This window comes from Neolamprologus brichardi, chromosome 14 (genome assembly GCF_056152115.1).
Source record: "Neolamprologus brichardi isolate AB-2024 chromosome 14, ASM5615211v1, whole genome shotgun sequence".
Classification (NCBI taxonomy): Eukaryota; Metazoa; Chordata; class Actinopteri; order Cichliformes; family Cichlidae; genus Neolamprologus; species Neolamprologus brichardi.
The window spans coordinates 8,559,948-8,587,698 of NC_142117.1; the positions used below are offsets into that span (position 1 = coordinate 8,559,948).

General features: G+C 41.8%; 1 protein-coding gene across 7 annotated transcripts; it reads left to right on the top strand.

Moving 5' to 3' along the window:
• The first annotated feature begins 142 nt into the window (after positions 1–142).
• Positions 143–27,481, top strand: pax3b (paired box 3b). 7 transcript variants are annotated; one of them, XM_006801154.3, is made up of 9 exons: positions 143–621; positions 1,112–1,347; positions 1,506–1,635; positions 2,024–2,167; positions 17,086–17,285; positions 17,944–18,109; positions 18,449–18,666; positions 22,149–22,433; positions 25,789–27,481. In XM_006801154.3, the coding sequence occupies exons 1-9, from the start codon at positions 537–539 to the stop codon at positions 25,804–25,806; spliced, it is 1,482 nt and encodes a 493-aa protein (XP_006801217.2). In that variant the 5' UTR covers positions 143–536; the 3' UTR covers positions 25,807–27,481. The 7 variants fall into 7 exon arrangements, with proteins under 7 accessions (XP_006801217.2, XP_006801216.2, XP_035768102.2 ...); XM_006801153.3 differs by having other exon boundaries at positions 22,149–22,428; XM_035912209.2 differs by having other exon boundaries at positions 18,452–18,666.
• Positions 27,482–27,751: the final 270 nt, after the last annotated feature.

Here is a 27,751-nt window from a genome sequence, read left to right on the forward strand (position 1 = left end):
TGGAATTGTGACAGTTTGTGATAGGACGAAAGTTTTCAGTCTCAGCCAATCCGCGCGCCTCGCTGCCTACTGAGTGCAGACGCTCTACCAATCAAAGCCGGGAGCGCTGACCAGGGGAGACAGAAGAGCTCCGCTACTTTTGACGGGCTCCTCTCACTTTGAACCGGTGTCAACAAACAACAACAACATATTTCTCCCGGGCTACACCGTCTTAGCACCCGCGTTTCTCAGAAAACCTCAATACCGGCGATTAAAACCAACAGAATGAGAAACATACTCTTTTAACGACCCCCAAATCACGCTCTGCCCTTTTTTCCTCGTCAAATTTGCCTCCTCAGAGGCTCGTGGCTGTCCCGGGACGGTGCTTGGCTTTAGCACGAGCACGGCTAACTTTTCTCCGAAGCTACACAGGATAAATTTCGGGGAAAATTCTCACAGTCGACGGGGAAACCTTTGTAACAACGTCCACCTGCCGCTCGGTCGGTGCTAGAGCAGCTGGAGGAGGAGGTTCCTGCAGTCGTTGGGGTGTCGGTGGTATGACTGCGTTGGCGGGGTCAATACCCAGGATGATGCGACCCTCGCTGACCCAGAACTATCCCCGCAGCGGCTTCCCTCTGGAAGGTAAAAGGACGCTTTAGTGGCTGAAGAGTTTCTGCGTTTGAGAGCTAGTTAGCAAAAAGGCACTATTGTTTTTATACAGTCATGTCCCAAAGCTCAGCTCCAAGACTACCTTTGTTAGGTCACAGTGACAGGAATTAGAGGTTATATACCTATAAAATAGCCCCACATCTCAATTGACAGATATTTAACATTTTTATTATGTTTTATTAATTATTTTTAGCAATGTTTTCACATTTTTGTACTTTTTTGTTCAGATTTATCCTTTAAAAAACTTTAGGCCATTTTAATTTTCATAAATATTTGCCCCACTCCGATAACATAATCAGCTCTATTCTTTGTCAAGTGGAGCATTTGTCGCCTCCCTTTTTTGCTGTTTATAGCCTATATAATTAATGCTATATTATATATTATTTGTATATTATTTTTGCGTCTTTGCTAAACTTGCCCTCTCTGTGGTGACCAGTTCTCGTAATATTTTGATCCAATCCAGTGTCTACACCGCTGGGTCAAGGCCGAGTCAACCAGCTCGGAGGAGTTTTCATAAATGGCAGACCTTTGCCCAACCACATCCGCCATAAGATCGTGGAGATGGCCCACCATGGAATCAGGCCATGTGTCATCTCCCGACAGCTCCGCGTCTCCCACGGCTGCGTGTCCAAAATCCTGTGCCGGTACCAGGAGACCGGCTCCATCAGACCCGGGGCCATCGGAGGCAGCAAACCCAAGGTAGGGACCGGAGTCTCTTTGATCCAAATCCATGTAAGGGTGTTTGACGTAGATTCATTTTAGTAACCTGTTGATTTTACTGATAATAGAGTCATGTGCCTTGTGCCCCAAGGGCCACAACAAGTGAATAAACACAGCGACTTTTCTGACCTTTGAAGCAGGGGACATCGCCGGACGTAGAGAGGAGAATAGAAGAATACAAGCGGGAAAACCCGGGTATGTTTAGCTGGGAGATTCGGGATAAATTACTGAAGGATGGGATTTGTGACCGCAACAACGTTCCGTCAGGTAAAAAATAAAAATAAAAAGTCAGAAAAGAACAGAGTGTGCCTACTAGCTACACTTTTTCAAAAAATTACTTTATTATTATCAGTTGTTTTTATTTGTATTTTCCCCCAATATTTAATTACTAAATCTACATCCTGATAAAAATATTTTGAATTTGGAAAATATAACAATAAATAAACGGCAACTTTTCAACTTTTTAACATTTCTGACAAACCAATTTATTCCAGATTGTTGTTTTTGATACTTTAACTATTAGTTATTCATTTATTCCACTTCTTAAAACAATTCATATAATACATTAATTTTACTTCCACTCTTAAAAATATTTACTTTATTTATTTATTTATTTTTACTAACTGCTTTCCTTTATCTTAACGTACTTTCACAGTGAGCGCCATCAGTCGCATAATGCGGAGTAAGTTTGGGGGAAAAGGCGACGAAGAAGAGGATGAAGATGAAATTGAGAAGAAAGAGTTGGAGGACAACGAGCGGAGGGCCAAACACAGCATTGAAGGCATCTTAGGAGACAGATGTGAGTGAACTCTCCCAGCTGTTATTGTTTTTGTTCTTGCGAAAGAAAATAAGTGAAACGACTTATCTTTTTTCATATCAGTGAGCTTGATTAGAAACATTAGAGCTCAGCAGAATCCCGTTTGATCTGATACGGTCTCAGTTTGCTGCAGTCATTTCAAGATGGGAAGTTGCCTATCAGTGTAGTGAAAGTGGAAACACCCGCCTATATTCTGTGTTGTTGTAATTAAAGGGGGCATACGCTATCATGATCTCCACCACAGCCTCCACACCTCCAACCTGTTGAGCTGTGTGTAAAATAACATTACTTCATTTGGTGGTGAACTGGCCTTGTCTGTGAAGCTGCTGCGTGCTGTAAAGTTGCTGTGTGTGTGGGTGGAGAAAGTGTGTGCGTGGAGCTTTGTTAGGAATTCTTTATCGACCATATCTCTTCGCTAATGCTTTTCCCATGAGGCCGTACCGTAAATCAAACAGCAGGTGATGGCTCTGTGCGGGAAAAAAAGTAAGAATGTGTGTGTGTGTGTGTGTGTGTGTGTGTGTGTAGTTTAAAAGCAATGTGGGGCTCAATAGCCGTGTTACAGTAACTGCATATTATTATGCACATATTTCAAAAACTCCTGTGTACTTATGGAGCGTCATAAATCCACGCAGCACTTGTAAGAGCAGTGTCTTCATGCATTATAGAAACATAATTGGCGTTATGCAGTAGTTTGATCTTTTTGTTTATAATGTAACCGATCGATCTTTATTGGTGCTGCAAAATGCTGTCGACTATAAACATTAAATAAATAAAGAAGAAAAGTAAGCACCTGTTGGAAAAGTCTCACAATCTACGGAGAAATCCGAGTTTTATGAAAATAATTAATAAATATGACATAGATAGATTTTTTTCTTTTTGTATGTTTTTTTTAAAATTGGAAGTTCATTACTTTTATTACTTTTTTTAAAGTAGTTGTTAAGTGAATGAAACATGGCATATTCCCCTGCCTGCAGTCGCACTCAGACAGAAGCCTAATTGGAGATTAGTGACGTTTGAGGTTTGGGGTATCATTACTTCATAACTGCATAAGGTCCAGTTAACTACCTCATTTGCAATGTCATCACTTTACCTTTAAGCTGCGTCATTAGAGTGGAAATTCGTTCTATTTGGTACCTTCCCAACTATTACTGCGCATATGCAGCTTCACTCCTAAAAAAGCCTGTAATGTGGTAATGTGCGTGTCAGCATTTACTCGGTGAAATCACTTTAAACATTTTCTTCCTGGAAAAGTTCATTATAATTTTAACTATCGCTCAGAGGGTCGGTTAAATTGAAACGAGGCATATAATCCAGGAGAGAAACACTACGAATGATGGATGTCCGCTCCATTTATCCCCATTTTTCTATGGAACCGGGGGCATTATAACGAAACCTTTATTTACCGACTGCTTTCATAATCAAGCTATTACTATCTATCAGCCGTTTGGCACCAAATGCTAGAATGCGTTGCTTATTACAAGAGTACGACAGTTTCCATTTCCTTTCCTACCACTTATTAAATCAGTTTAAGCCGCCAAATGTCAACATTTAACCCACTGTTTCCCTCTAAGCACTCGCTCGCTGTCTGCGTCGGGGGAGGACAGATAAAGGTCTCTGGTTTGAGGAGACAAAATGTCCCCCAGATGAGTTGATCAAACATTTGTTCAACGGTTTCCATCTCCTCACAAAGGCACGCCTCGCGCGCACAACGGGACGCTCAGGGATGAACTTGGGAGACAAAGGCGTGAGAGTCTATTTGGGGCTCACGCTTGGGCTGCACGAGGACAAAAGGCCAGCTTGGAAACAGCTTTGGCCGGCGCAAAAGAAGAAGAAGGCAACCTGCTTATAATTCAGCCCGAGAAAGAAAAAAAAATGTGGGGGGAGAGAGGAGAGCTTCTGCACAGAAAAGCCCAACGACGCACATTATGAGGCCGCAATGAAGGATGAATTATTCAGGGAGCGCTCCGGCGCGGTTTAGAGGGCCCGTTCACCGAGAGAAAATGGCCGTTTTCACCTACAAAATGTTTCCTTTTGGGGTCGGCTAAAAGGAGCCGGCTGCCATTCAGAATGACAATTCAGGCCTCTGAAATCCGCTCACGTATCGCCCGAAGTTGCGCGCTCGCTCCCAGAACCCGCGCGCGCACGCTGCCGCTCGCGTGTGCGCTGAAAGTGTACATTAAACATTTACAGTCGGTTAGCCACTTTGAAAGTAAGCTAACAAGTGGCACGCAGCAGGATGGAGCTGGTAAAACTGTGATCAAGAAAATAAAAGCGCATTAAAAATGAAGACGTAAAGATGCTTAGTTACAATTTTTGTGTTTTAATTATTTCTTTAAACTTTTCTGTTTTGTTTTTTTTGTCTGACTACAGTAAACTTTGAAGAAGTTTCTTGCTGTGTGCAACCCCACGCGCTTAAAGCAACATTGTCCCATTAAGCAGCATCTGATGAAGCGTAATTACCGCGTTTGTCATAATGTTCAGAATGTAATTGGTCAACAGGACAAAGTGGCCTTCTCCCCCTCGACGCATGAATTCCGTGTCCAGCCTGTAATACGCCATCCATTATCGATTCTTTGAGGAGTGCCGGCCTTGCCCCCTCGAACATCAATAATGTCTTCTAAATGATGTCGATATTGTGCTATGTCACATTTAATGATGGAGGGAGTGTATTAAAGAGTGTTTGCGGTGAATGGGGACCAATGTTCTCCCCGGAGAACCCCGATCTGGCCCGGAGCGCAGCTTCACAATGGTGCACCCCCCGGCCACCCGTCCTGCGCTGCGCACAGCTCCGAAAACCCTCCGCACCCCACCGCCCCCACCTCCTCTTCTACCCCCACTTGCTCCCCAAATCTCTTCAAGCAGATTAAATCGACCCTTTTATTTCATCTCACTTTCATCTGGAGAGCAACACCGCCCCTCTCCCTCTGTTTCCTACTCCTCTCTGTCTCTGTCCCTCAGCCCGCGGCGCTGAGCTCGTTTCATATCTGAGCCGCATCCTCCGGAGCGCACAAAAGAAAGTCAGTCCACTCTCTAAAGTTTTCTAATCAAGCTCTGTATTAACCGTTTGTGGGGTGATTGTGTATGGATTTATTGCAATTTCAAGCCTGATTTTAAAAGTTCCCATTTGTAAATGTCTCGTCTGCCCAGCTGTTTAAACTGGAGCAGCACATAGTGTCTTCGATCTCAGTGAACTGACATAAAGCGGTGGCAATAACACCATCACTTACAACCGCGTTTTGTCCTATAAAAAACCCATGTTTCAACAAAAAGTCACATTTGTTGAAAAAGGTAGCTTTATTGCATTAATCCCCTATTGGTAGTCATAGTCACAATGAAGGATTTAGACCTAATTTTAAAAGGTGAAATATATAAGCAGCCTGGTTCTAAACTAATTATATAAGGGCTTAAACACTAAGAAATGCCTAAAAGCTCACCTTTTGATTTACAGGTAAACATTTTCTTCCAAATTCCCATGCAACAAGAAAATTGAAACTAAAAGAAAGGTTCCCCAAAATCATAATGCCTCTTCTCTTTCAGAATAAATACATCCTTGATAGTAAAGTTGGCCATGCAGACCTGTCACTGGGCTGCACCAACCTCTCAGCCTCATAGTAATTAACCCTGCAGACAAAGTTAATGATTAAAACAGTCACAGTGCCCCCACCTCCTCCCTCCCCTGCTGCACATTTTCACAGTATATCTTTTGGAGTCCATACTTAGTTAGGTGAAATTAGCCAGATAATACAGTGGAGCCTTGTTGAGAGCCAATACATTTCCATTTAGGCTGGCCGTGTGTGCGCGTACACAACATGCATGCATACACACACATTCCACTCTGCAATGCAAACAGTCAAAGGGATAACTTTATTTGGTGAAAGGGGATCCTGGAAAGGGCTAATTGAATAAGCCCGGGATCTTTGAAAAACCCCTACCATGGTGAGCGCAGTCATCATGTCATAATTAGGTTTATTGAGGCGCATTCCTTCAATCTGCCTCCATTCTGCCGGCCTCATTGTATCCGTGGCCTGGGCCAATGGCCGAGGGACAAAAGAGAACCGTGAGCAGACAATACATGAAAGAGCCATAAAGATTTAGCTGGCTTTGTCACAGAAACGGAGCAGGACTTTGTTTGTGTAAATAATGCGGGTGAAGGAGGGACTCGGGGTTTCTCTGCCACTTGGGGTGAAGATGGCGTGCTGCAAATGTGATACATGGGCAGACCCTGGACCAATGCCATGACTGGAGAAAACAACAGATCGAGGGGGAAGGAGTGAAGGAAAAAAGTGAAGGAGCTGAAGGGGAGGCAGAGGATGGGTCGAGAGGACATAAGCCTAAGGCTTTAGCTCAGCCAGACTTTTCACTTGAACTTTTGTATATAAACTATAGTTATTATCTAAAGATTAGTTAAACTACCTATTTCAGTTCATGCCTATGCACTTCAGAACGCTTAAGGCAGTGGGTGTGTGCTACCTTATGTAATAGAATAATTTCTTTCTTATTTCTGGCTGTTACAAAAAGGGTCAAATAAAATCTCAAAGTTGAAAACTTATTGTACTTTTCACTAAGCTGCTAAGCTGAAACAATAAGCCAGTCAGTCTGTAAACATACCTCAGATTCTCTCTTTTTAGCTTCACCGATATGAGCGTCTGATGCTTTCCTCTATTTTGTTTAACTGTATATTAAACATATTTGGGTGTCTGGGTATAGATACAAATAAGACAGATGTGACCTTGGATTTTTCTAAAATTTGTAACGCACATGTTCTGATGTTTCACAGACCAAAGTCATTAATCATAACTGTGAAATAATCAGTAAATGAAATCGTAATTAAAGTAACTGCCCTAATAACTTACCAGTTGCTGTTTTGTCATCAGATCTGACAAACACAGAACCAATAAGATCTCGATAGATCCTGTAGCTATTAGCTGTTAGTGGCCTGAGCCAAGTGTCTGGTGAAGAGGGCTCTGTCTGTCCACTGAAAGAATGAATGTGTCACTCAGTGAGTCCCTGGGCACGAGGGCAAAGGGGGGCACGAGGGCCAAGTGGTCGAGCACCAAATCACTCTCTTCTGCCCCGGGGCTCTCTCTGTCTCTCTTCTCCTCTCTTCTCCTCGCCCCGTACTCCTCCCTCTCTCGTGAGTTTTTTCTAATAAGCCCATGCATGATGACTATCCAAGCATGAAAACATAGTTATCTGCAAATGAATGGCCGCTCTATGCTTCATTAAAGCCTCTTTTTCCTTTCACACTCTTATTGTGACACTCTGATATCAATTCAAAGGGCAATTAATGAATGCACACCAACTTTGAAGTCAGGGTGATTTCTTAAAAGGGCGGGGCTTTTGAGTGTGTGCGCATGTATGTGTATAAGGGGGAAGGGGCAGTGGGGTGTATTTGGGGTATTCCCCCTTCAAGACCCGCGGTAGCGCCCCAGCCTTCACCCGTGATGGACTAGCCACATTGAGCTGAGAGTGAGCAAGCCCCAAAGACGATTTGAAGGGAGTGAAAGAGTGAAAAGGCCCAGCGAAGGTCAAGTAGAATGGCTCGCCTTAGAATAAGGCCCCTCTTTATCTGCTGCAAGTATGCACTATAGGCACAACAGCTGGGGGGGTGAAAGGGGTAGAGAGGTTGTTTTTTAATGTGCATGAGTGTGTTAGTGTGCATCTCTGAGAAAATAAGGAGGAATGTGAGTGCATGTCTGTCACTCTCATATATATATATCTGTCTGTTTGGGAGATTGGATGTTTTTTAATGTGTGTGAGTCTGTGCATGTGCACGTTATGGGGTTAAGGGTTGAGTGTCAAAGATGGCAGAGGCCAGTATGTGCTGCTGATGGAGGGACAGGCAGCTGTCAATCACCTGACTGATGAAGCTTGACTTCTTCTTCACAGCTTTGTTAACTAATTAGCCCATGAGCTTTTGTGTTTGTGTTGGAAAAGAGGCTTTAAAATTGTGTTAAGGCTGCGGTCGTGCCCTGTGGGAATATGTTTTAGAATAACTCTTAAACTTGAACAACTCGACACAGAATCATTGAACAGATTTATCAGTATTGTCCCGTATACGCCTTGTGGCCTGCTTCGGGCCTGTCAGGGATTTAGTTTCATCACTTTGTATCTTTGAATCTTTGCCTGTTCAAAGAGTATGAGGAAGGCTTTAAAATGTAGAATCAAGATTTTGTTATTTTCCTGATTCAAATGGGTTAAAAATACTGCGTTTTCATTTTAAACATTAATATCAGTGTAGAATTTCATAATCAGTATTTTCCTAAAAAACTATTTTGACTATAGAATTCTGTGTTTATGATAACTTCTAAATTCTTGGGATATAGCCAAAGAAAAAACACATTTTTGATCTGCATCAAATGCCGATATTATTTCTGAAAATCAACTTAATTGAGAAAAAACTTTTAAACTCTTTTTTCTTTTTGTTTAGCTCTTCATGACACTATTCAGGGTTTCTGGAAGCAAAGTTGTTAGACCCGGCAGTGGTAACCAGCACGAGAGACATAATTTATTTAACACTCTATCTTATTCATCTTATTTACCCTCTATCACACACACTGCTAACTGTGTGGTGGCTCAGATAGGGCAGCGGGGCTGTGTCAGGCTTAGAGGGAGACAGAGAGATAAAAGTGGTTTTATTTGTCCTTTCCAGCACGAAGAGAAGATGTGTAAATACATTTACTTAACCCTTGTTCACGTGCAGCCGTGAATGAATTAGCCTACCTTAATTAGTGGACAGTGATGTCAGCTAAACAGGTCAAACAGAAGTCATAACATTTACCTGGGTCTTTATTCCTGTTGTTGTTTATGTGAGAGACAATAGTTTAGTTAGATACACTAGCTAACTGAACGGCTGTAACTTTTTCTTAATTAAAAAAAAAGCTTGTAAAACACTGGCAGACACTCTTTGAGCACAAATTCGGCACTATCTACTCTACCGATAGACCAGACGATAAGACATCATCTAACAAGGCCGATACTGGCCAGTACTGGTTTTAAATATGCAAATATCAGTGCATTTCCACAGACCGTTGTAGAACGTGTTGATTTCCAACACAAGTTGCATGTGAGCGACATTTACGATGAAAAGAAATTAACCATATATGAGCTGTCTGAGTGAATGTACCACTGTGTAGAACCTGATTACAGGTATGTCCTTGTTCATACAGGGATTCACTGCCAAACCCAGAGTTCCTCTGTAATATTTACTATCTGAGGTAAAAAGTTGGAAACTCATTCTCCCATAAAAAAATGAATCAGTGCACCATTATGCAGCCTGTTACTTCTAATCCATAATCTCACTAGATTTTATTATTCATGCTTTTCATACTTGAGTTAAAATACAAAAACAACAGTAACACATGTCCATGGATTGTTTCTTTGCCTTAATTTCTGTAGAAGAAAAATAGTTCTTGTGGTCTGCTTGTGCAGCGATGAAGATACTTCCTTGTCAGAAAAAAAAAAAAAAATTAAAAAAAATTGCATAAGGCTGTGAGGCCAGCTTACCTCCCCATTGACTGGAGCTCAGAGACATTTTCAATAGTTAAAAGACAGAGAAGGAACTGCAGGGTCAGCGGGCTGTGGAGGGTCGCTCCCCCCTAATGTTACACAGGAAACGGGGTTAGAAACACATTTAGCCATAAATGACAGGTAGCCACTTCCTGAGCCCCCCCTTGACATCCACAACAGCTCCCGTAAGTGTTGACTGACAGCATCTCCCTTTATTCCATTTTTCTGCACATAACAAGGCAGTGATTGATGACTGTTTGTCCTCGTGTGCCATTTATCTGTATATTCACATTTTAGCCAACACACACACACACACACACACACACACACACACACACACACACACACACACACACACACTGCTCTGGCTCATTTACAGGGCATCTGTGAAGGTTGAAACCTCCTCTTAGCAAGTCAAGTGAGATCATTCTCCTGCCACCCCTCCCTCTTGACTACCCGCATACAAAAAATACACACATGCACACACGCACAGTTTTTCTCAACCCATCAGAAAGAGTCACAGATGGGTCCATAAGCTGTCAGTAAAGCCATTATCCATCCCAGCATCTGCCTGCCTTGACTTCTATATACTGTTTAATGCAGTCGGCCAGTCACTTAGTCCCCCTGCCGCTGAATAGGAGCAGCACGGTCGGCCCGCCCAAATAAATGCTGCGTTTGTCTCCTCTGCCTTTTGTTTTGTGGGTTTTTTTTTTTTTTTTGGTGAGGGTGATGGGTGGGGGGTGCAATGTGTCAGAAGCTCAATTTACCCTCACTGTTAACCAAAGCCCCAGAAGAGCTATTGGGATGTCCAAAGAGGGGTGTAAATAGCCCACATATGGTCAGTCAATTCCCCCAAGTCCCAAAATCCACATTGGACACATCCCCATCAGCTCCTTCTCTCTCCGTCTCTCACGCACACAGGCGTATATGCTCAGTGTGTACTGTGTGATGTCTCTGTGGACATATTTAAGCCTTTGTGTCCCCATCTGACTATCCCCCCTCCCTCCTAGAAATCCAGCAATGCTGAAGTCTTTCCAATAGTGTGTTTCAGCTAAATCCCTCTCTTCTCCTCCTTTTTCTCCTCTGCTCTGGGATGGCGTTGCACGATGGGAGCCATTTTGGGGGGTTTTTTCGTTCTTTTTTTGGCTCTGAAAAAGTTGTTTTGGCCCGGAGTGCTGTGCCCCGTGTGCCTCTCAGGGCTTCAGTTTGGTTAAATTAAACAGTTTTCTTTTCTCCTCTAACCCCTTCCCACCCACACTCCCTCCCACTCCAACTGCTCCTCTCTTATTTTGCGGCTTAATGCTCCCCAGCTCCCAGACAAGCTTGCAGAGGCTACTTTTCCAGGCCTTCTACTGCTCAGATAATTTTACCCTTTTAAGGCTCGTATTTTCTCAGATTTTGATGAACTGACAAGAGCTGGGACCGCATGCCTGTAGCCTTTAAGCCGAGGTGGAGCAAAAGTATACAGAGAGAAGTCAAGTGTTTACAGGGGCTATAAATACTGCATTTCAAGATATAGCATATGCATATGTACAGGGAGTGATATGAGAGTTAGAGTGGATAATTTGATTGGCTAAGGCTATTTGACGGTGCCAAAGCGATATGATCAGATCTTAGGGATAGCGAGGCGATGACGGCAAATGGGGCACTCCAAAACCACAGGTTTACAAGGTTGGAAAAGATCCGGGAAGCAGGGGAAAGGTTTCTCACCATCTAACCTTTCCTTGCTTCCTCCGTGAGTAGGAAAGGTAGGGTACACTATGTACTGATGTTGCTCCGGTATTTTATTTTGTAATTACAAAGATCATGGTGGACTTGATCGGCTCTTTTAAGCCATGTGAGAAGGGAGAGTAGTACTGGACACTGAATTAGGGACGCCTCAGGGCTGACAAGCTTGATTAACGTAGCTTTAAAAGCTTAGAATGAGGAGCGTACATGGTGTGTGTGTGTGTGTGTGTGTGTGTGTGTGTGTGTGTGTGTGTGTGTGTGTGTGTGTGTGTGTGTGTTTAAGAGCTCTTTAACCGAGCTGCAGGGTGTAGAGAGCTTTAGTGGTGGCTGGGTGACTGGCATCGTTCTTGGCACAGCTCTGCCTACAACAACACATGAACTGCCATCACCTGCCACTTTAATTTGCATGACATTACATTTTTAGTATTTAAGGGATGTGTTTGATTTCAGGTTGTAAAAAGTGCCAAGAAATACATTTTAAATTTGAGATTTTTTCTTTCTTTTATGATAAACACGTCTCTCACGGTTACCCTTTATCACCTAGGTGTTGTGGGTTTTACGACAATTATAGAATTGGTATATTTAACATGAAGTATACCTTAAGTAAAAAACAAAAAATGCAGGAATTCAAATCTGTTTTTGGAACACGTTTTAATTATTTGAAAGGCAAACTAAAAGATAATGTAATATTGACTTCTGATTCTTTAAATTATTGTTGTAAATATATATTTACATGCAAAACATTTGTAATAATTGATTGCCACAAAGACTTTATTTCTAGACACAAAAGTCGATTTGCACTAACTATTCCAAATAACAGTATAAAAGGCACTGACTGTCGTTCATTAAATTTATAACGTTAATGCAAATTTTATTGTTAACAAAACGTAGCAAAGTTTACAAACTGTAGTAATTATGTCATTGTCAGACGTCATTAGTGTGTGAAAAAAAATTTGCTTTATGAATTTGATCACAGATGATACGCATCAAGAACAATTACATTCTGATGACATCAGATGACATTAGATACACTATACTGTCACTGTTAATTATTACCAAGTGTTGTAGTTTTGTTATAAAGGACTCATTACTGGACAGTGAGCCTGTCCTCTTTCCCTGTGCATCTAATACTACCTGATAGTGTTTTAATGGGACCAGTCTTAGGCTTAAATCCTCATATGTAAGTGCAGCAGGAACCCTTGGTGTCATATTTTAATATGATGAGTGTCCTTGTAATTTTTTAGCCTGCAGAGTTAATGTTTGGAATGGGCTTTTTAACACCCCAACCTGACCAAAATGATTAAATACACAAATAAATAACAGTTACAATGACAGCAGAACGGCCATAACTGACATTTTACTGTAAATAGATATCTAATGTTTAATGTTTGTTTACAAAAAAATCTGTTTTAACTTGACAATAACCATCCAGACAATGCAAACCATTTATTTACCAGTCAGAAAACATTTATACATATAATGTTATTGTGAAAGAAACAGCAATCAAGTAAAGTTTAAGTTCACAATGACAATTTATTAATATGCCATGAGTGTCTTCTCCCAAATGTGTTCACATTGTTGTTTTTCACCACTAACATTCACAGTAAACTCAGTTTAAAGTCTTTTCCAAAGACATGTCATAAACAAACCCCACACAACTTAAGAGAGAGGCTCCATTTTGATTTTAAATGACATTTTACAACCAGCTGCACTGTTGCTTAAAACAAAGGAGACCTGTGGGAAGAGACAGAAGAGGTTTGGATCTTTTAGAGCACATAAAAATAAAATCTGGGGAAATTGTTCAAAAGGGCACACTGTATTAAAAGACAAAACCGTGGATGTACTTTGCGTCTACCAACAACAACCAAGCAAACACAGATGCCCAGACAGACTATCCCCATGGGTACATTTACAAGCACAGCAACAGCCCCTGTTGCCTCCACTTCCCTTCTCACCCCCTCAGGTGCTCTTACAGTTCCCTCTGGAAGAAGGGGTGTTCTTTGGGGGGTGGGGGGGTTAGAATGCCCCCGGCTATACCCCCATCTATCCCACCCCAACCCCTCCAGCCCTCTGAGAAGCCTTTTCATGCCCCTCCCCAGCCCTTTCCAAGCTCCCCCGTGGGGCAGGTGACAGCCCTCCACTGTGAAGGGCTGAGGGAGCCATGACGGATTCCACAGATGGAGCGTGGAAATTGCCGGCAAAGACCTCAACTCTGTGGAGCAACAAAGAGCCCGAGAGTCAGAGGGAGAAATATGGGTGGAAAAGACAGAGAGAGAGAGAGAGAGAGAGATGGGAGACAAAGAGAGGGTGCGAGAGAGGGTGAGAAGGAGGGAGAGCGACTGAGAGAGAAGAGGGAGGAGAAGGTGGTGCTTGTTTAAGGAGGTCCGAAAAAGTGTGTGTTACGCTGCTGTGAAAAATGCTCAAGTCTGATGTTTTCTCAGCACTTTCTTTCACCTGTCACTACATGGTGCTGCTATTGTTTTGTTGCACTGACCAACACAGTTATCTCGTTGGATCTTAAGATCAACTGATACTACAATCCAACGAATCGAAATGAAACGAGCCAGCTTTGGTCCTCTCTGCAGGATCGTATCTCGACTAGATTCCCGAGACTTAAGAGGTGCCACACTGTCGCTTCTTTTGAAAAGTTCTTGAAACCCCGGTAGCGCTCATAACCGATAGGTAATTCCAAAGTGATTAAGGATTTTCCCGGGCTGCCTCAGCTTTCCCAAAACCCAAATCCCTGTGAAATGCAGAGGAACGTGCATGCTGGGGTGGAGTGGGGGAGGTGGTGGTGTTGGGGGCATTCCTTGTGGCCCTCCTCCACGCAAGAACTGGAGGGGGGAGGCTAAAAGAAGGCCTCGTCTCTTGTTTTTCAGCCGTCCTGTCCAAAAAAACTCCAAAGTGCCACATACCCCACACCCCGAATTCCTTCCTCGCCATCTGAAGCACAAAGTCCTCTAGTCATATAAAAAAGTTGGCCCTCAAATCCAGAGAGTTTTCGCCTCCAAAACTGTGACGAGCAAATGTAAGACGTTCCAAAAACGGCTGTTATCTGAAACCACAGTTGCCGCAGTTTCGAACGATCGTGTCTTTGAGAAGCGCTGCAGTCTTTTTACGATGGCGAATTTCTAAACTCACAGGGAGACTGAAGAAGAGCTGGAAATCATATAGTACAAAATTGCAGAAATATTCAGCAGCAGCTTAAGGCAATGTCTCCATTTCTCTTGCTGCCTCTTTGAAAATATTTTACTTATTGCCTCCCTCAAGCTTGAATGTTTCTTTACCAATTTGCTCCTAATGCATGTTAAGTTGACTCCCACTGCTATTGGTGTTGTGAAGAGAAAATCGCCAAAGGGGGGCAGAGAGGATCAGTTTCACATGAGGGGCCCTGAGCTATTTGGATTCTCTTGTATTTTATTGTTGCTTCTGAGGGGGGAACTAATACAGTGTTGCACACAAAACTTCCCCTGTGCTGAGGGGGAATTAATTAAGTGTAACACAAAAAGTGGGCGCTTTGGCCTTGGTGAACTTAGAAGGGAGCCAATGAAGTGTTTGAAGTAAGTGTGTTAAAAAAACCCAAACTGCTGGCTTATAGAGCGCAGCTCACAATGGAATTAATACTAATCTGAGACAGTGAGGAAAAGTAAAAACACACAAAAGCTGTCAAGACACATGATATCAGCAGGCTCAGTCAGCCTGAAGATCACACTGGGTGAAAAAGCTAGAATTTGCGTAAATTTTTAAAAATAAAATTGTGTAACATATTAAGCAGGAATGGCAAACAGTTCAGTGATCAGAGCTTCTCTAATGGGAGGATTTGCAGTTGATAAGGTTTAATGTTAGTTTTCGATCAACAGTGCTGGGCAGGATTACTTAAAAAAAACAAACAACTAAAAACACCTGTTGAATTCAATGATTTTGTTAAAAAGTATTGAGGAAAGTAACCCTTTGCATTCAGTTTTGTCCAAAGAACGTGTACCCTGTTGTCGATTTACCTCTGAGTTTATTGATTTGATCTAATTCCATAGTGAGTTCATTTTGGTACCGTCTCCTCGATCCCAGAATGAGAGCTTTAGCTAAAAGCTACCTGTTGTATTTCCAGGACTCTGCTTCTCTGCTAAAGAATATGAAGTAGAGCTAATTAGCAACTAAAATTAATATTATCACAAAGTAATCTGAATACTTTGACAGTGTGAAGCCCATCTTCTCTACTCTCTCACTGGCTGACCTGACTGACACAACTGTATGATTGGATACATTTAACTAGTTTCCAGCTGCAGAGCAAGCAGTCAGATGAAGACAGAAATACTTCCACATAGTCTATAGTCTTTTTGTCACAACAAAAATAACAAGGAAACATGATAGTATATTTAAAGTAAATTATTAATTTTGAAAAAGTTCTCCAACATGTTTAGTCAAGGAGTAACTTTATTTATAAAAGAATTATCTGGTCCCATTTTTCACAGGTTGGCATGTTCACTTAATAAGACACCTGCTATTACAGTGAGTAAAACTGATGTTAGATTTATCGTGCTTCATTTCCAACTGCATTAACTTCGATAGATATTGTGACTGACACGGTCATTGTTATATATGCTCACTCTTCTCTTTTCATTCAAAAAATTGTTACTTTTGACCGATGAAAACTGGATTCTCTAAATGTTTCTCATCCATTTTGACTTTGTAGTCATGAAGCTTTTATTGAAAAAATCTGGGGATGACTTTGCAATAATACATTTCAAACAGGCAGATTATTCATTGAATGAGTCAGTGAGTAATCTATCTGTTGTTCGGTGAATTACATCACACAACCAGGCATGATACACATTCACATTTTCCTCCCAATATCAGTGTTATAAGTGCTACATTCAGCCCTGTTCTAATTAAAAGTCTTTTTATGGGTTAGTTTTAATCAAACCGACACATGTCATCCAATGTTTTGTCACCATTATAAAATCACACAGCGTAGTTTACAGCAGGCACTTCACTGACTTGTATCTGAGGGACTTGTAGTTGTGTGCATGTCGACTGACAGGAAAAAGGAGACATTGTTAACAGCAGTTGCTGCATAGCGTCCCTTTGGATCATAAAGCGGCAATCACCTGACTGAAAAGACAGTTTGCCTTTCATCGAGTCAGCTTGCTTCTGGCCATTCAGGCTACTGTCCATACACTCACACCCTCACACACTCGAAGAATGGCCCCTGGATCCAAATTAGCCTTTTGTGTGGCTTTTAGTACACCGGTCCCCCTGTGGTGCTCTGGGAATCATGTCCGATGGGATTATTCCTTAGGCTTGGAATATTCCTTCTGAATGGAGGTCTGTTTGGCTGTTTGTGTGTGTGATTGTGTGGGTGTGTAAAGAAGTTGAACCCCCCCAACACACACACACACACATCTTCTATAAGCAACATAAACAAAGGACAACAGATGGCAAATAAGTGAGCATTTCCCAATCCTGCTGAAAGTGATATCTCTTCCTTATCATAAATAAAGGTTTTTAGACTTTAATCTCAGTTGGTTTGTGCAGCAACAGGAATTCAGGTGTTCGCTTTATGTTTTCTAGAGAGACCATAATTTGGCTTTCAATGTGTCATAAGGTAAGACTAATGGACCTGTTCTTAAGGCTGTCTTCTTTTATTTTCTCCTATGTCTGAGCAGCCAGTCACTCAGATGAGGGTTCAGAAGTAGAGTCAGAGCCTGATCTGCCGCTGAAAAGGAAGCAGCGGCGCAGTCGGACCACCTTCACTGCAGAGCAACTGGAAGAGCTGGAGCGGGCCTTTGAGAGAACACACTACCCTGACATCTACACCAGAGAGGAGCTCGCTCAGAGGGCCAAGCTCACGGAGGCCAGGGTGCAGGTATGAGCAGGCACATGCGTGCACAGTCAGGATCTACAAAAAAATTTTTCTCTCTCTTTTTCAGCTTTTCAACCCTACAGAACCATGAAAGCCACGACCTAACATTGCCATACATTAAACATCCCTCTGAAACAGACGTAAACTTTGCTTTATACACACTCAAACCATTTAAAGGCAACCTGCTGATCTCTCTTTGCTCCATACAATAGCACAAACTTACCCTCTGCTCCCAGGGGCCCAATCTGTACTTTCCTATTTCTTATGTGAAGTCCAGTAAATTCTCCTCCATGGGCTCCATATGTGAAGTGTAAACACTCCCAGCATGAGCTCCGTCCATATGGGCACAGTATGTCAACTCAACCAGCCGTGTTATACACGCACACGCAGACTTTTTCTCTCACATTGTTTCCCACCTTCGTTTTCAACTTCACACCCTGAAAATGTTTCTCCGTGTATTTGTGAATATGTTTGTGTTTGTACCATTCAAAATATTTGTAATCATCACTACAGCTTGTACAGGTGTTACATTATTACCTATAAGGTAGATTCTACTGTAGTAGATGGGTTGTGTAAGATTGCAGGGCTAAATACCAAACTGCAATCATTAGGGAAGCACACACACACACTGACTGAACATCATCATTGTGATGTCTTCTAGGTGTGGTTCAGCAACAGGCGAGCAAGATGGAGGAAGCAAGCTGGAGCCAATCAACTGATGGCATTTAATCACCTTATTCCAGGGGGTTTCCCACCATCAGCCATGTCCAGCATCCCGCCCTACCAGCTCTCTGACAGCAGCTACCCCCCCTCATCCATAGCCCAAGGTAGGGTTAAATTTTGAATGCAGTGCTATTGGTGTCATGCTAGTGGGTTGTTCTTTTTCAAATTAATATATATAAAAAATGTTGTTTTCCGAAATTCCTATATATTATGTTGGTATTAAAAATATACTTTGAATATCTTTTATTCTGGCATTTTTCACGTGGAAGGTTATATTGACAGCATCAGTTTTGCTTTTACTTAAGTGAATATTCAGTATAGATCTCTGAAGTCTGCCTGGAGGATATGTTATAGTTTTAATTTCACTTTCAGGCATCCAAATCACTTCTCCCAAATGTTCTTCCAAACAATGTTAACTCTAACTTCATCTTTCCTGCTTCCAGTAGTGTCAGAGCCACCCAGCACGGTGCACCGCCCCCAGCCTCTGCCTCCCTCCTCGGGCCACCAGGCCTCCGGTGGCGGCGGACAAGGAGAAGGAGGCTCTGCTTACTGCCTCGCCTCCGGACGCCACTCCTTCTCAGGCTACTCAGACAGCTTTGTGAGCCCTGGAGCACCAACCAATCCCATGAACTCTTCCATAGGGAATGGGCTCTCTCCACAGGTGAGACACAAGGTAGAAATATTTGGAGGTATGCGTGGTGATAAATTACTGACATTAAACAGGAACTTATATCAAGCAGCGTTCTTGGATTCTTGATTTTGTTTTTAGAGGATAAGGAACAAACTAATCTGTGAGGTAAGACTGCTTCACGTGCTCATTATACTTTATCGTATTTAGGGAAAATAAAAACCTTGACTCTTATATTAAATTACACATAGTGACATTTAGTTTGGGATTAAATTAACCCATAAGAACCCACGGTGTCACCGCCCCCTTTACACATTGAAAAAAGTTCCTGTTAAAGTTTGAACTTTGACCCTCCTGACAGTAAAAATGGGTCTGCGCTGTCATGGGTTAGTTCAAGGGAAACAGCATAATTAAGAAGGTGCTTCTTCTGACTTGATGTTTTTAGGTTGGGAGATGGAGATCGTGTTACATACTGTATCTGGGGAGAATTAAATCTGAACATGACTTCAAAGAGTTGAACTCAAGTTGAGAAGCATGTGACGTGAGCTTTAAAAGTCTCGACCAAGTTGCAAAAACATAAAAAAGCAGCGTCTGATTCCAGTTTGCACCATAGCTTCAAGGCTCTCCGCTCAGTGGCTGATGGGTCACTTGCTGCTGAGGGAGATAAGTGCGAAGACTCTAGAAGCACAGAGGACAAGTGAACGTGTGACAAATGAGAAGTGAAAAGACAATTACAGTCAATTATCGGGCATGAAGTCCCAAGGTCTCTGCATCTAGACAGAGGGCGCAGCAGAGGAGACAGAGGAGTCAGAGAGCCTAACAGGCAGAAAATGAGATTTTAGCCTGGTGGAGGCCACAGCAGTGTGAAGACGGAGACACTCGCAAAGATATACACGCAGATTCACATAATTACACACACACACACACACACACACACACACAGTGTAGATAATTGATCAACTCCATCACATTCAGAGGATCACTTAAGGATTTTGCAACATCTTTTACACAAATATTACATGTCATGGTCAAGTGGCATGTCTAAGTTAACTCTTCAATCTTGTGTTTAGATTGGAGGATTTATTACTGCATTTTTTAGGATTTTCAAATACATCATGCAAAGAACTAAAGCCAATTTATTCACAAATGACTCACAGTAATTTTGCTAGGAATGCACAAATTATGTAATTCTGGGCTGACACGGACACCGATGTTCAAAATAATCATTTGGCCGTTATTTTATCTTTTAGTTTAGTTTATATTTCTTATTATTATAATTTCCAGCTCCGTGCCAAAGAAAAAAAGACACGTCAACTGTTAAAGAATACTGAACTTTTTAAAACGTTTTAGCTCTTGATTCTAATATGTTTTAACATTTAGCCAGAACAAGAAGGATGCGATATAGCAAAGAAATATCAGCCACTGACATTAGTAAATAGATCAGTGCTAATATTTGGCTGATCTCAGCATTGATAGTAAAATGATCTGAATATACGCAGGTAACCTGAGGGAGCATGTGGAAGAGCTTTTAGTTTTGCATACATCACACATACTTTTAGATGTTTAGCCAATCTCCTGCGTAGATAAGACATGCACAAAATAAAATACTGTGCACACGTAGACAGCGTGGTCATGTGTGCACGTGCACGCACCGAACCTTAAACTACAGCTGCAAGGAAGCCTTCTCATGATTGCATTCTTAAAATGTTTGCTTCAACATTCTTCCACGCGAAAGCAAAGGTTCTAATTTTATTTGTATATATTTCGTACGGACGGGAAGGAATGCCCCATCTTAGACATTTCCCCCATCCCGACATTCTTCCCTGCTAAACCCTGATTTAGGCCGCTGGCAACGGCAGCGCTCCAAAATAAAACACCCTGGATGGGGCAGCCCCCTAGTGAGGTAGGGAGAAAGGGGAAGGATGGTAGCTAGAAGTTTGGTTAAAACAGCAAAAGCATGAAAGTCATCAGAGTAGAATTCATTCACTCACGGGGCAGTTATTCCTGCTCGTTGTAGTTTGATTCGGCCGTGTTGTCTCCCCGATCTCTGTGTGCTTAAATCGAACTTTTCAAATGCAGGTTAATTCTTTAGGAAAATGTTACCAGGCACAGGAGGAAACACAACTCCCCTCTCAAAATCAACTTGGACTCCTCCACTCACCTCCCCTACTTGGGAAATGATTTAAGCAGGACCATGTGTGTATGTGAATGTAGAATAATATGTCACTTAGAGGACCAGGAGGACGCAGAGTGGTGTACCTGCTTCTGATTAGGACAACTGGAAGAGCCTTGAGGCCTTTGCGTGGTTGAGAAGGAGGTGGGATATGATACATTTAGAGGTAGCAGGTTCAGTTAGAGTTAATTTCATAAGTGATAAGGTCAGTCTATTCCTTATTTATGGTTTACCGTGGATTTTGTTAACAAACAGGTAAATTCAAAGAGTGAGCGAAGAGAGTCGTGGTATCAGGTCTGTTTTGAAGCCAGTTGAAACACTTCGCCCCGCAGCTCTTTTCCATTCTTTGCTGGCCAAGGACTATTCCCCCCAAATTTGATTATCTGGTCGCTAATAAAGACCAGGTCAAGAGCTAACGGAGATCTGAACATGGAAATCTATTCGGAGGGTTTGAACGGAGCTGAGCTCACACAGACCTTTCTTTTGTGTTGCCTTTGTCAGCATATCTCTCTTGGAGATAAGTTGTTATCTTATGCCATGGGTTTTGGAGCAGTGTCAAAAAGGAATTTTAGAATAAGTAGAGCCAAGGATCAGAAACAAATTGCTTAATTCTTCCTTTCTGGTGCTATCTCAGTACGGGACAGGCTCGCTGGCAGCCTTTTGATGTATGCGACAGGGGGATTTCCTTACTTTGGGTTGGTGTTGGTCTTAGTGTCTGTGGTGTTTTGTACTTGAGAAACTACAGATATTTAAGCTATTATAGTGGTTTATCAGGAGCAATAAAAGAAAAAGGAAACATGTCTTCCACCCCTTTGGTATTAGAAAATAGGGGTTAAGGTGCTAATCACTGAAATTTTGAAAATCACTTTGAAATTTTAAAGTTTGCCTTGCTGATAACGCATTATGTTCCAGTGATTACACCTATCTGAGCAAACCACTGGGAGGTGACACATATATGGTCTTCCGCTTATTACCAAGATGAATAACCTGCCACACTAACATTATTCAGATGTCATTATGGCCGCCCCTCCCTGAGCCTGGTTCTGCTGGAGGTTTCTTCCTGTTAAAAGGGAGTTTTTCTTTCCCACTGTTGCCTAAGTGCTTGCTCGTAGGGGGTCATATGATTGTTGGGTTTTTCTCTGTATGTGTTATTGTAGGGTCTACCTTGCAATATAAAGCGCCTTGAGATGACTGTTGTTGTGATTTGGCGCTATATAAATAAAATTGAATTGAATTCAGATCCTACCAACGTTAGAGGCGGTCTCAGTACTCGTATTTAAAAACGAACACATAACTAATCAGATTTTCATTTCTCTCCTCTTCTTTGCATTTTTCTAATCAGGTGATGGGTCTTCTGAACCCAGGCGGTGTGCCGCATCAGCCCCAAAGTGACTACGCCATCTCTCCACTGACAGGCGGCCTCGAGCCGCCGGCCGGCATGGCTGCCAGCTGCAGCCAGCGGATGGATCACATCAAGGGCTTGGAGGGTCTCACCAGCGTTCCCTCCATGTCAGCTCTGCCCTCACTGCCAAGCTCCCAGTCCTACTGCCCCCCAACCTACAGCTCACCGGGCTACACCGTCGACCACGTGGCATCCTACCAGTACAGCCAGTACGGACAAAGTAAGGTCAATAAACTTCACCTTTTTTATTCCTACCTTTTAGTTAATAATGCATTAAAATGCCATTATTTAGACATGGTTCCTGTTTTTGCAGTTTTTTTTAATGCAATTGTGTAAAAAAAAAAGATAACAATAACACAAAGACAGACACACTTATGTGTTATGGAAAAAGTAGTCAGTCTTGACTCTATTACAAGTAAAAAGCCTGTATTTCAAAAACCCTGACTGTGAGCACCGGTGTAGCTCAGTAGGTAAGCAGTATTTTCTTCCCTACTTAACTGTCTAATAAAGGTGTAAAAGTAAGCAGTATTTTAAGATTATAGATGTATACATTGACAGATCAGACTTTAAATACTTTGTAAAATCTTAGAAATTAGTTGTATTTTATAAAGAGATTTTGTGTTTTGTGTGTACAGCATTAAAACATGCGGAGTCAGAAAAGTATGAATAAATAAATACAGAGGAATGAAAAATAGGATCCTGCAGTAAAATGTGGTGTATTTTCATGTCTATGCTTTTCTTAGGACTTTGAGATCATGTAACTAAAGAACAACAAAAACCACAGAGTTGTGTTTATTTTGAATCTAGCGTATGGCTTTCAGTAACTCTCCAGTTTTCTCGTCCAAACCGCTGACTGGTTTTATTGTGGCCTTTTACTTACATATGAAAACATTTGAGCCAAATCAGGCGTTACAGTGTATGATTATCGAGCACGCTGGTAGTCCAGTGGTCTCAGGTCTACCCTGTAACCACAGATTGGTTCCTTTCCTTCCACAAATTGAAAAAAAACGCTCTTGTACATACAGGACGCAGGTAGCTGTAGCACTGCTTGTTAACATTTTGCGGGTCCAGTTATGCAGTTTCAAGTGTTGGGGTTAATTGTGCAGATCTGATTCCATCTAAGAGGAGATTGGGCCGGTGCTGAGACTGAACTCTGCGGTGAAGTACACTGCAGAGTCAGCTTGCATCAGGGTAAAGGACAGCAGCAGCGGAGCCCTCCTCAGACTGTTTGTCCTCAGAGAATACCTGGAGTGAGGGTCTTTTCACTTCGCATTACTGTTACCTGAAGGGTTAAAATCAACTTCAAACACATCTCCCTCTAACTTTGGAAGGCAACATCGTTTTCCGTCACAGCGTGATTACAGCGGCCGCCGTTTCCAATTTTGCTCCACAGGGGGTTGACCAATCAGATTCATCCATTGACCTTGTGGCAACCTCAATACAACTGGGTCCTTCAAAGAGCATGGCAACGGTCCAACAAGTCTGACTCTGTGTAGCTCTGTGGGGCGGCAGGTATCAAATGAATATCTAACTTAATATCCGATAGCAGCAAATGTCTAATGAAATATCTCGGTCTGATATCTTAAAGCGGACAGAATAAAGAATTAGTGCGACACACATGATGAACCGCTAACATGTAGCTCTGTGCGCTTACATACACACAGACCTCCAAATGCAGCCCCCCCCACACACACACACACACACGCACCTCGGCAGCGATACAAGGCTGAGCAGTCCATCTTGATGTGATTAATCAGTGTGACTGGATAGCCGGTGTGTGGTTGGGTTTGGATCTGCAGAGGAAAGGTCCTTTCTGGGGGTGGACGGATCCTAATAGCCTCTGGCAGGGCGGCGATTAGAAACAGGTGCTAGGACTGAGGTCAGCTGGGGAAGCAGTGTTGAACAGTGCTGCTCCAGGTTCCAGAGCAGTATGAAAAAACTGGTCCACACACTGTTGCACATTTTGACAACACTTTAGCCCTCACTGGACCGCCTCACGGAAATTACAGCGGTAATCCATGAAGCACTTGTTTGGTTTTATTTATGTAATGTCTCTGTTGCTAAGCAGACATTTCTGTGGTGCTTTTTGCAAAGGTCACCTGTCATTTTCTTTACCTGTAAGGCTGTGGTGCCAGTTACAGCTCACTTTGGGAAAAAATGGACACATCTCACATAAAACATCTCTTCCTGTGTATTAGGAAAGGCCTCCAATCAGAATTAGTCTGAAAACTGTTCCATAACAAACAAGTCACGGAGACCCAGGGCGCTCATCGACCCATAAAAACGTCTTTGTTTGTTGAACCGATGACATTTCTCAAAAATCTTCAGAGCTACTGTTTTCTGTGCTCTGTTCATTAAGTCTTATTTCCATTATATCTTTCATATGTAATCGGCCCTCAAAAATACAAAGCCAGTTTGTTCCTTAGCATTTGGTTTTTAACATACATACTCGGTTATAGAGGAGCCTATACACACAGGTGCAATGAGAAAAATTAATGATAAAATTCTATTATAACAAAAAGCTGCGGCCAATTAGACACTTTTGATTTTCATATAGATACAATAATACTGAAATACTGGTATTGCAACATAGCTACCTGATTCCGCTGGCGGCACATATCAGTGTTTTCAATGAAACTTGCAGCGGCTCTAAATAGCCTCTCCAAACAATTAGACTTATCAGAATCACTACTTTATAATTCTCTGTCTGTTCTCTGTTCTCTGTTCTCTGTCCGATGAGTGAGTGTGAGTGAATGGCAAGGACAGTTGACAGGCTTACAGAAGAAAAGAAAAAACTACTAAAAAGATCAGAGCACTGGAAAAATAATCTGAGAGCTAATAAATGGACCATTTGGTTTATGTGTGCATACAAAATTAGAGACATTAAAGTGACCATTCTAAGGCCTTTTTTGTAGTTTCTAAGATATTGGGATATATATTTAATAACAGTCTTGTAGTGTATTGAGTATTACAACATCTCTGTGTCACATTGATAACCACATATTGTAACATTATTGCGAGGTGCTCTGGGATTCTCTGCCCTGTTTGTACATCACACTCAATAAATAAGTGCAACACAAATAAAAAAAAAATCTGCTAATTACAAAATGTAGTTTCTGGGACTCGGGAGAAGAATTTAAACCAGCATGCTATTATTATTATTATTATTATTATTATTATTATTATTATTATTATTATTATTATTATTATTAATAATAATAATAATAATAATAATAATAATAATAATAATATTGGTGTTTAAATACATGATCTACATCTAAATTCTTCCATTAAATTTCACTTTAATAATTAGTTTATAGTTTAGTTTCCCTCTGCACATACCTGCACTTCTCACATCTCTCTGCGCTGACCCAACACCACAAACTACTGTTGTCACATGCGATGCTAACAACAGCCATATGTTGGCAGAACTGGACGTAAAAACACATGCCCAAAATTTATTGCAGCCATATATCTCTTTTATTGTATTTCCACTTAATTTGTTTTTTTAAATTTACTTTTTCCAGGTAATAATTCAACAACTGTTTCATCCTTTGTTTCTTTTCTTTTTTTTTTACAGGTACCCTTCCTTATCTGAGGCATGAAATCACCTGATGAGCAGCTTCAAGATTCACTGAAGGCCCCACAAGAGTGTGTTTGTGTGTGTGTGTGTGTGTGTGTGTGTGTGTGTGTGTGAGTGTGTGTGTGTGTGCGTGTATGTGTGTGTGAGAGAGAGAGAGAGAGAGAGTGTGTACGTAGGGACAGAAATATTTGAATATCTGGACCAAATTTGTTTTACCATTTACTGTCTACTACAGGATGTTACTTAATTCTCTTTGGAGGAAAAATGGACAAAAAAACAAAAAGAAGGGACCACAAGAAGGAGCAAAAACTCTTTATGAACCACAAACTTTGCTATTTTAGATGAACGACGGAGCCTCCAGTGCTCGCTGTCGTTGAGTTCGGACCATTTGCTGTGTCACGAGGATGAAGTTGTACGGCCAGCTCTGCCTGTAAGGACAGAAAACCCCGACCTATCATCACAGACTACCATGTTTACGTATCTGCACCACATGAGCGCCTAGAAGATTCCCGAATTAATCCTTAAATTGTATGGGGGAAGAAAATGGCTTTGTTGATTTTGTTGCATTTATTTGACATCTCAGCATCCCACACATGGAAAGAAATTCCAGAGAGAAGGAAAACAAACTCGAACTAACGAATCCGTGGGTTTTTATTGTGTCAGAAAGTCTAATGTACACCACAGCTGTACGGCAGAGAAAGTTAATTCAAACATTCCTCCCGCCTCCCTCCCCCTCTGCCTTCTCTCCCTCCTTTCTATCTCATTGATGTCTCAGACGGTGAGGCCTTTTGTCGTTTTAAAGAGAAACTTTAAAGAGGTCAAAGGGTGACTTTAAGGAAAGTGACAGATGAGAGCGCAGTAGAAGAGGGTGGCAGAGAAGTGGCTTTAAAAAAAGGGCGTGCGGAACGGGAGGGGGGACGACAAGCTAGATCGATCACAGTGTTTAAAAAAACCCTCTAAAGATCTTCTCCTGGCAAGAAAAATCCAGCAGGTCACAAGTCACGACCAGGAGACACTTGAGAAAGCAAGAAAGCAAAAGAGTTTAGACTAAAGACAGCCACTCTCCCAGCTGACCAGAAGTGCAATATCACATAACTTAGAGTCAACCTCAGCATTAAAACAATAAGAAAATCAAATGTGCCTCTTGAAGTCATTCTCTGGATCGAGTTTGGGACTCTGCAAAGGAGCAACACATGTGCCTTTGAAGGCTTTCGGGTCCAAAACAAATAGGAAACACTGCTAATATAGCTAAAAGAGCACTCTGAGGGGACCACATTTGTTAGGGCTTCGGGCCTTGAAAGGACTGAGTGAAGGGAAAGCCAGTATATAGAGCAAACGAAGGAATGACAAAGCCAAAATTGTATTTTTTTATTACTTTGTGTTGTTTGAAACGTTTTTTTTAAACTTCCGTCTTACAAAAGCAGGAAATGCTGATTAGTTTTCCGATGCATTCCAGACATATTTATTGTCACGAGCGTCCTGTGTGTCAGCAACGTCATTAAAAAAAAAAGCAAAAGAACTAAAATCCTTTATCCGTGAAATTGTGAATAGCAGAGTGTCGTCACGAGCACTCCTGCTTTGTCCTTCTGTCTATATTAGAATGAAGCAGTCCTTTCATTCATTTGATATATTTTTTTTGTATTATTTGACAAAGCGATATGACATAATGTCATGTGTACGAGCGCATTATCACTCCTATTTATAATGAAATAAAACTTCATAAAATAGCTGCTTGTTTTTGTCTCTTTTTTGTTGTTCTGCTAAATGGGAGTCTTTGTGTTTATTTTTTGCCACAGCTGTAAAAAAAAAAGAGAGTGACTGTAATTCACTGGCGGAAGAATACTAGCGCACTCGGAGACAAATGTGTACTTTTCAAGGGGGCTGATGTGAACCCTCCAACCAAAATAGGCCCGGCCAAATGGGGATCACCAGACATTGGATTTGACACTGAACACAACAG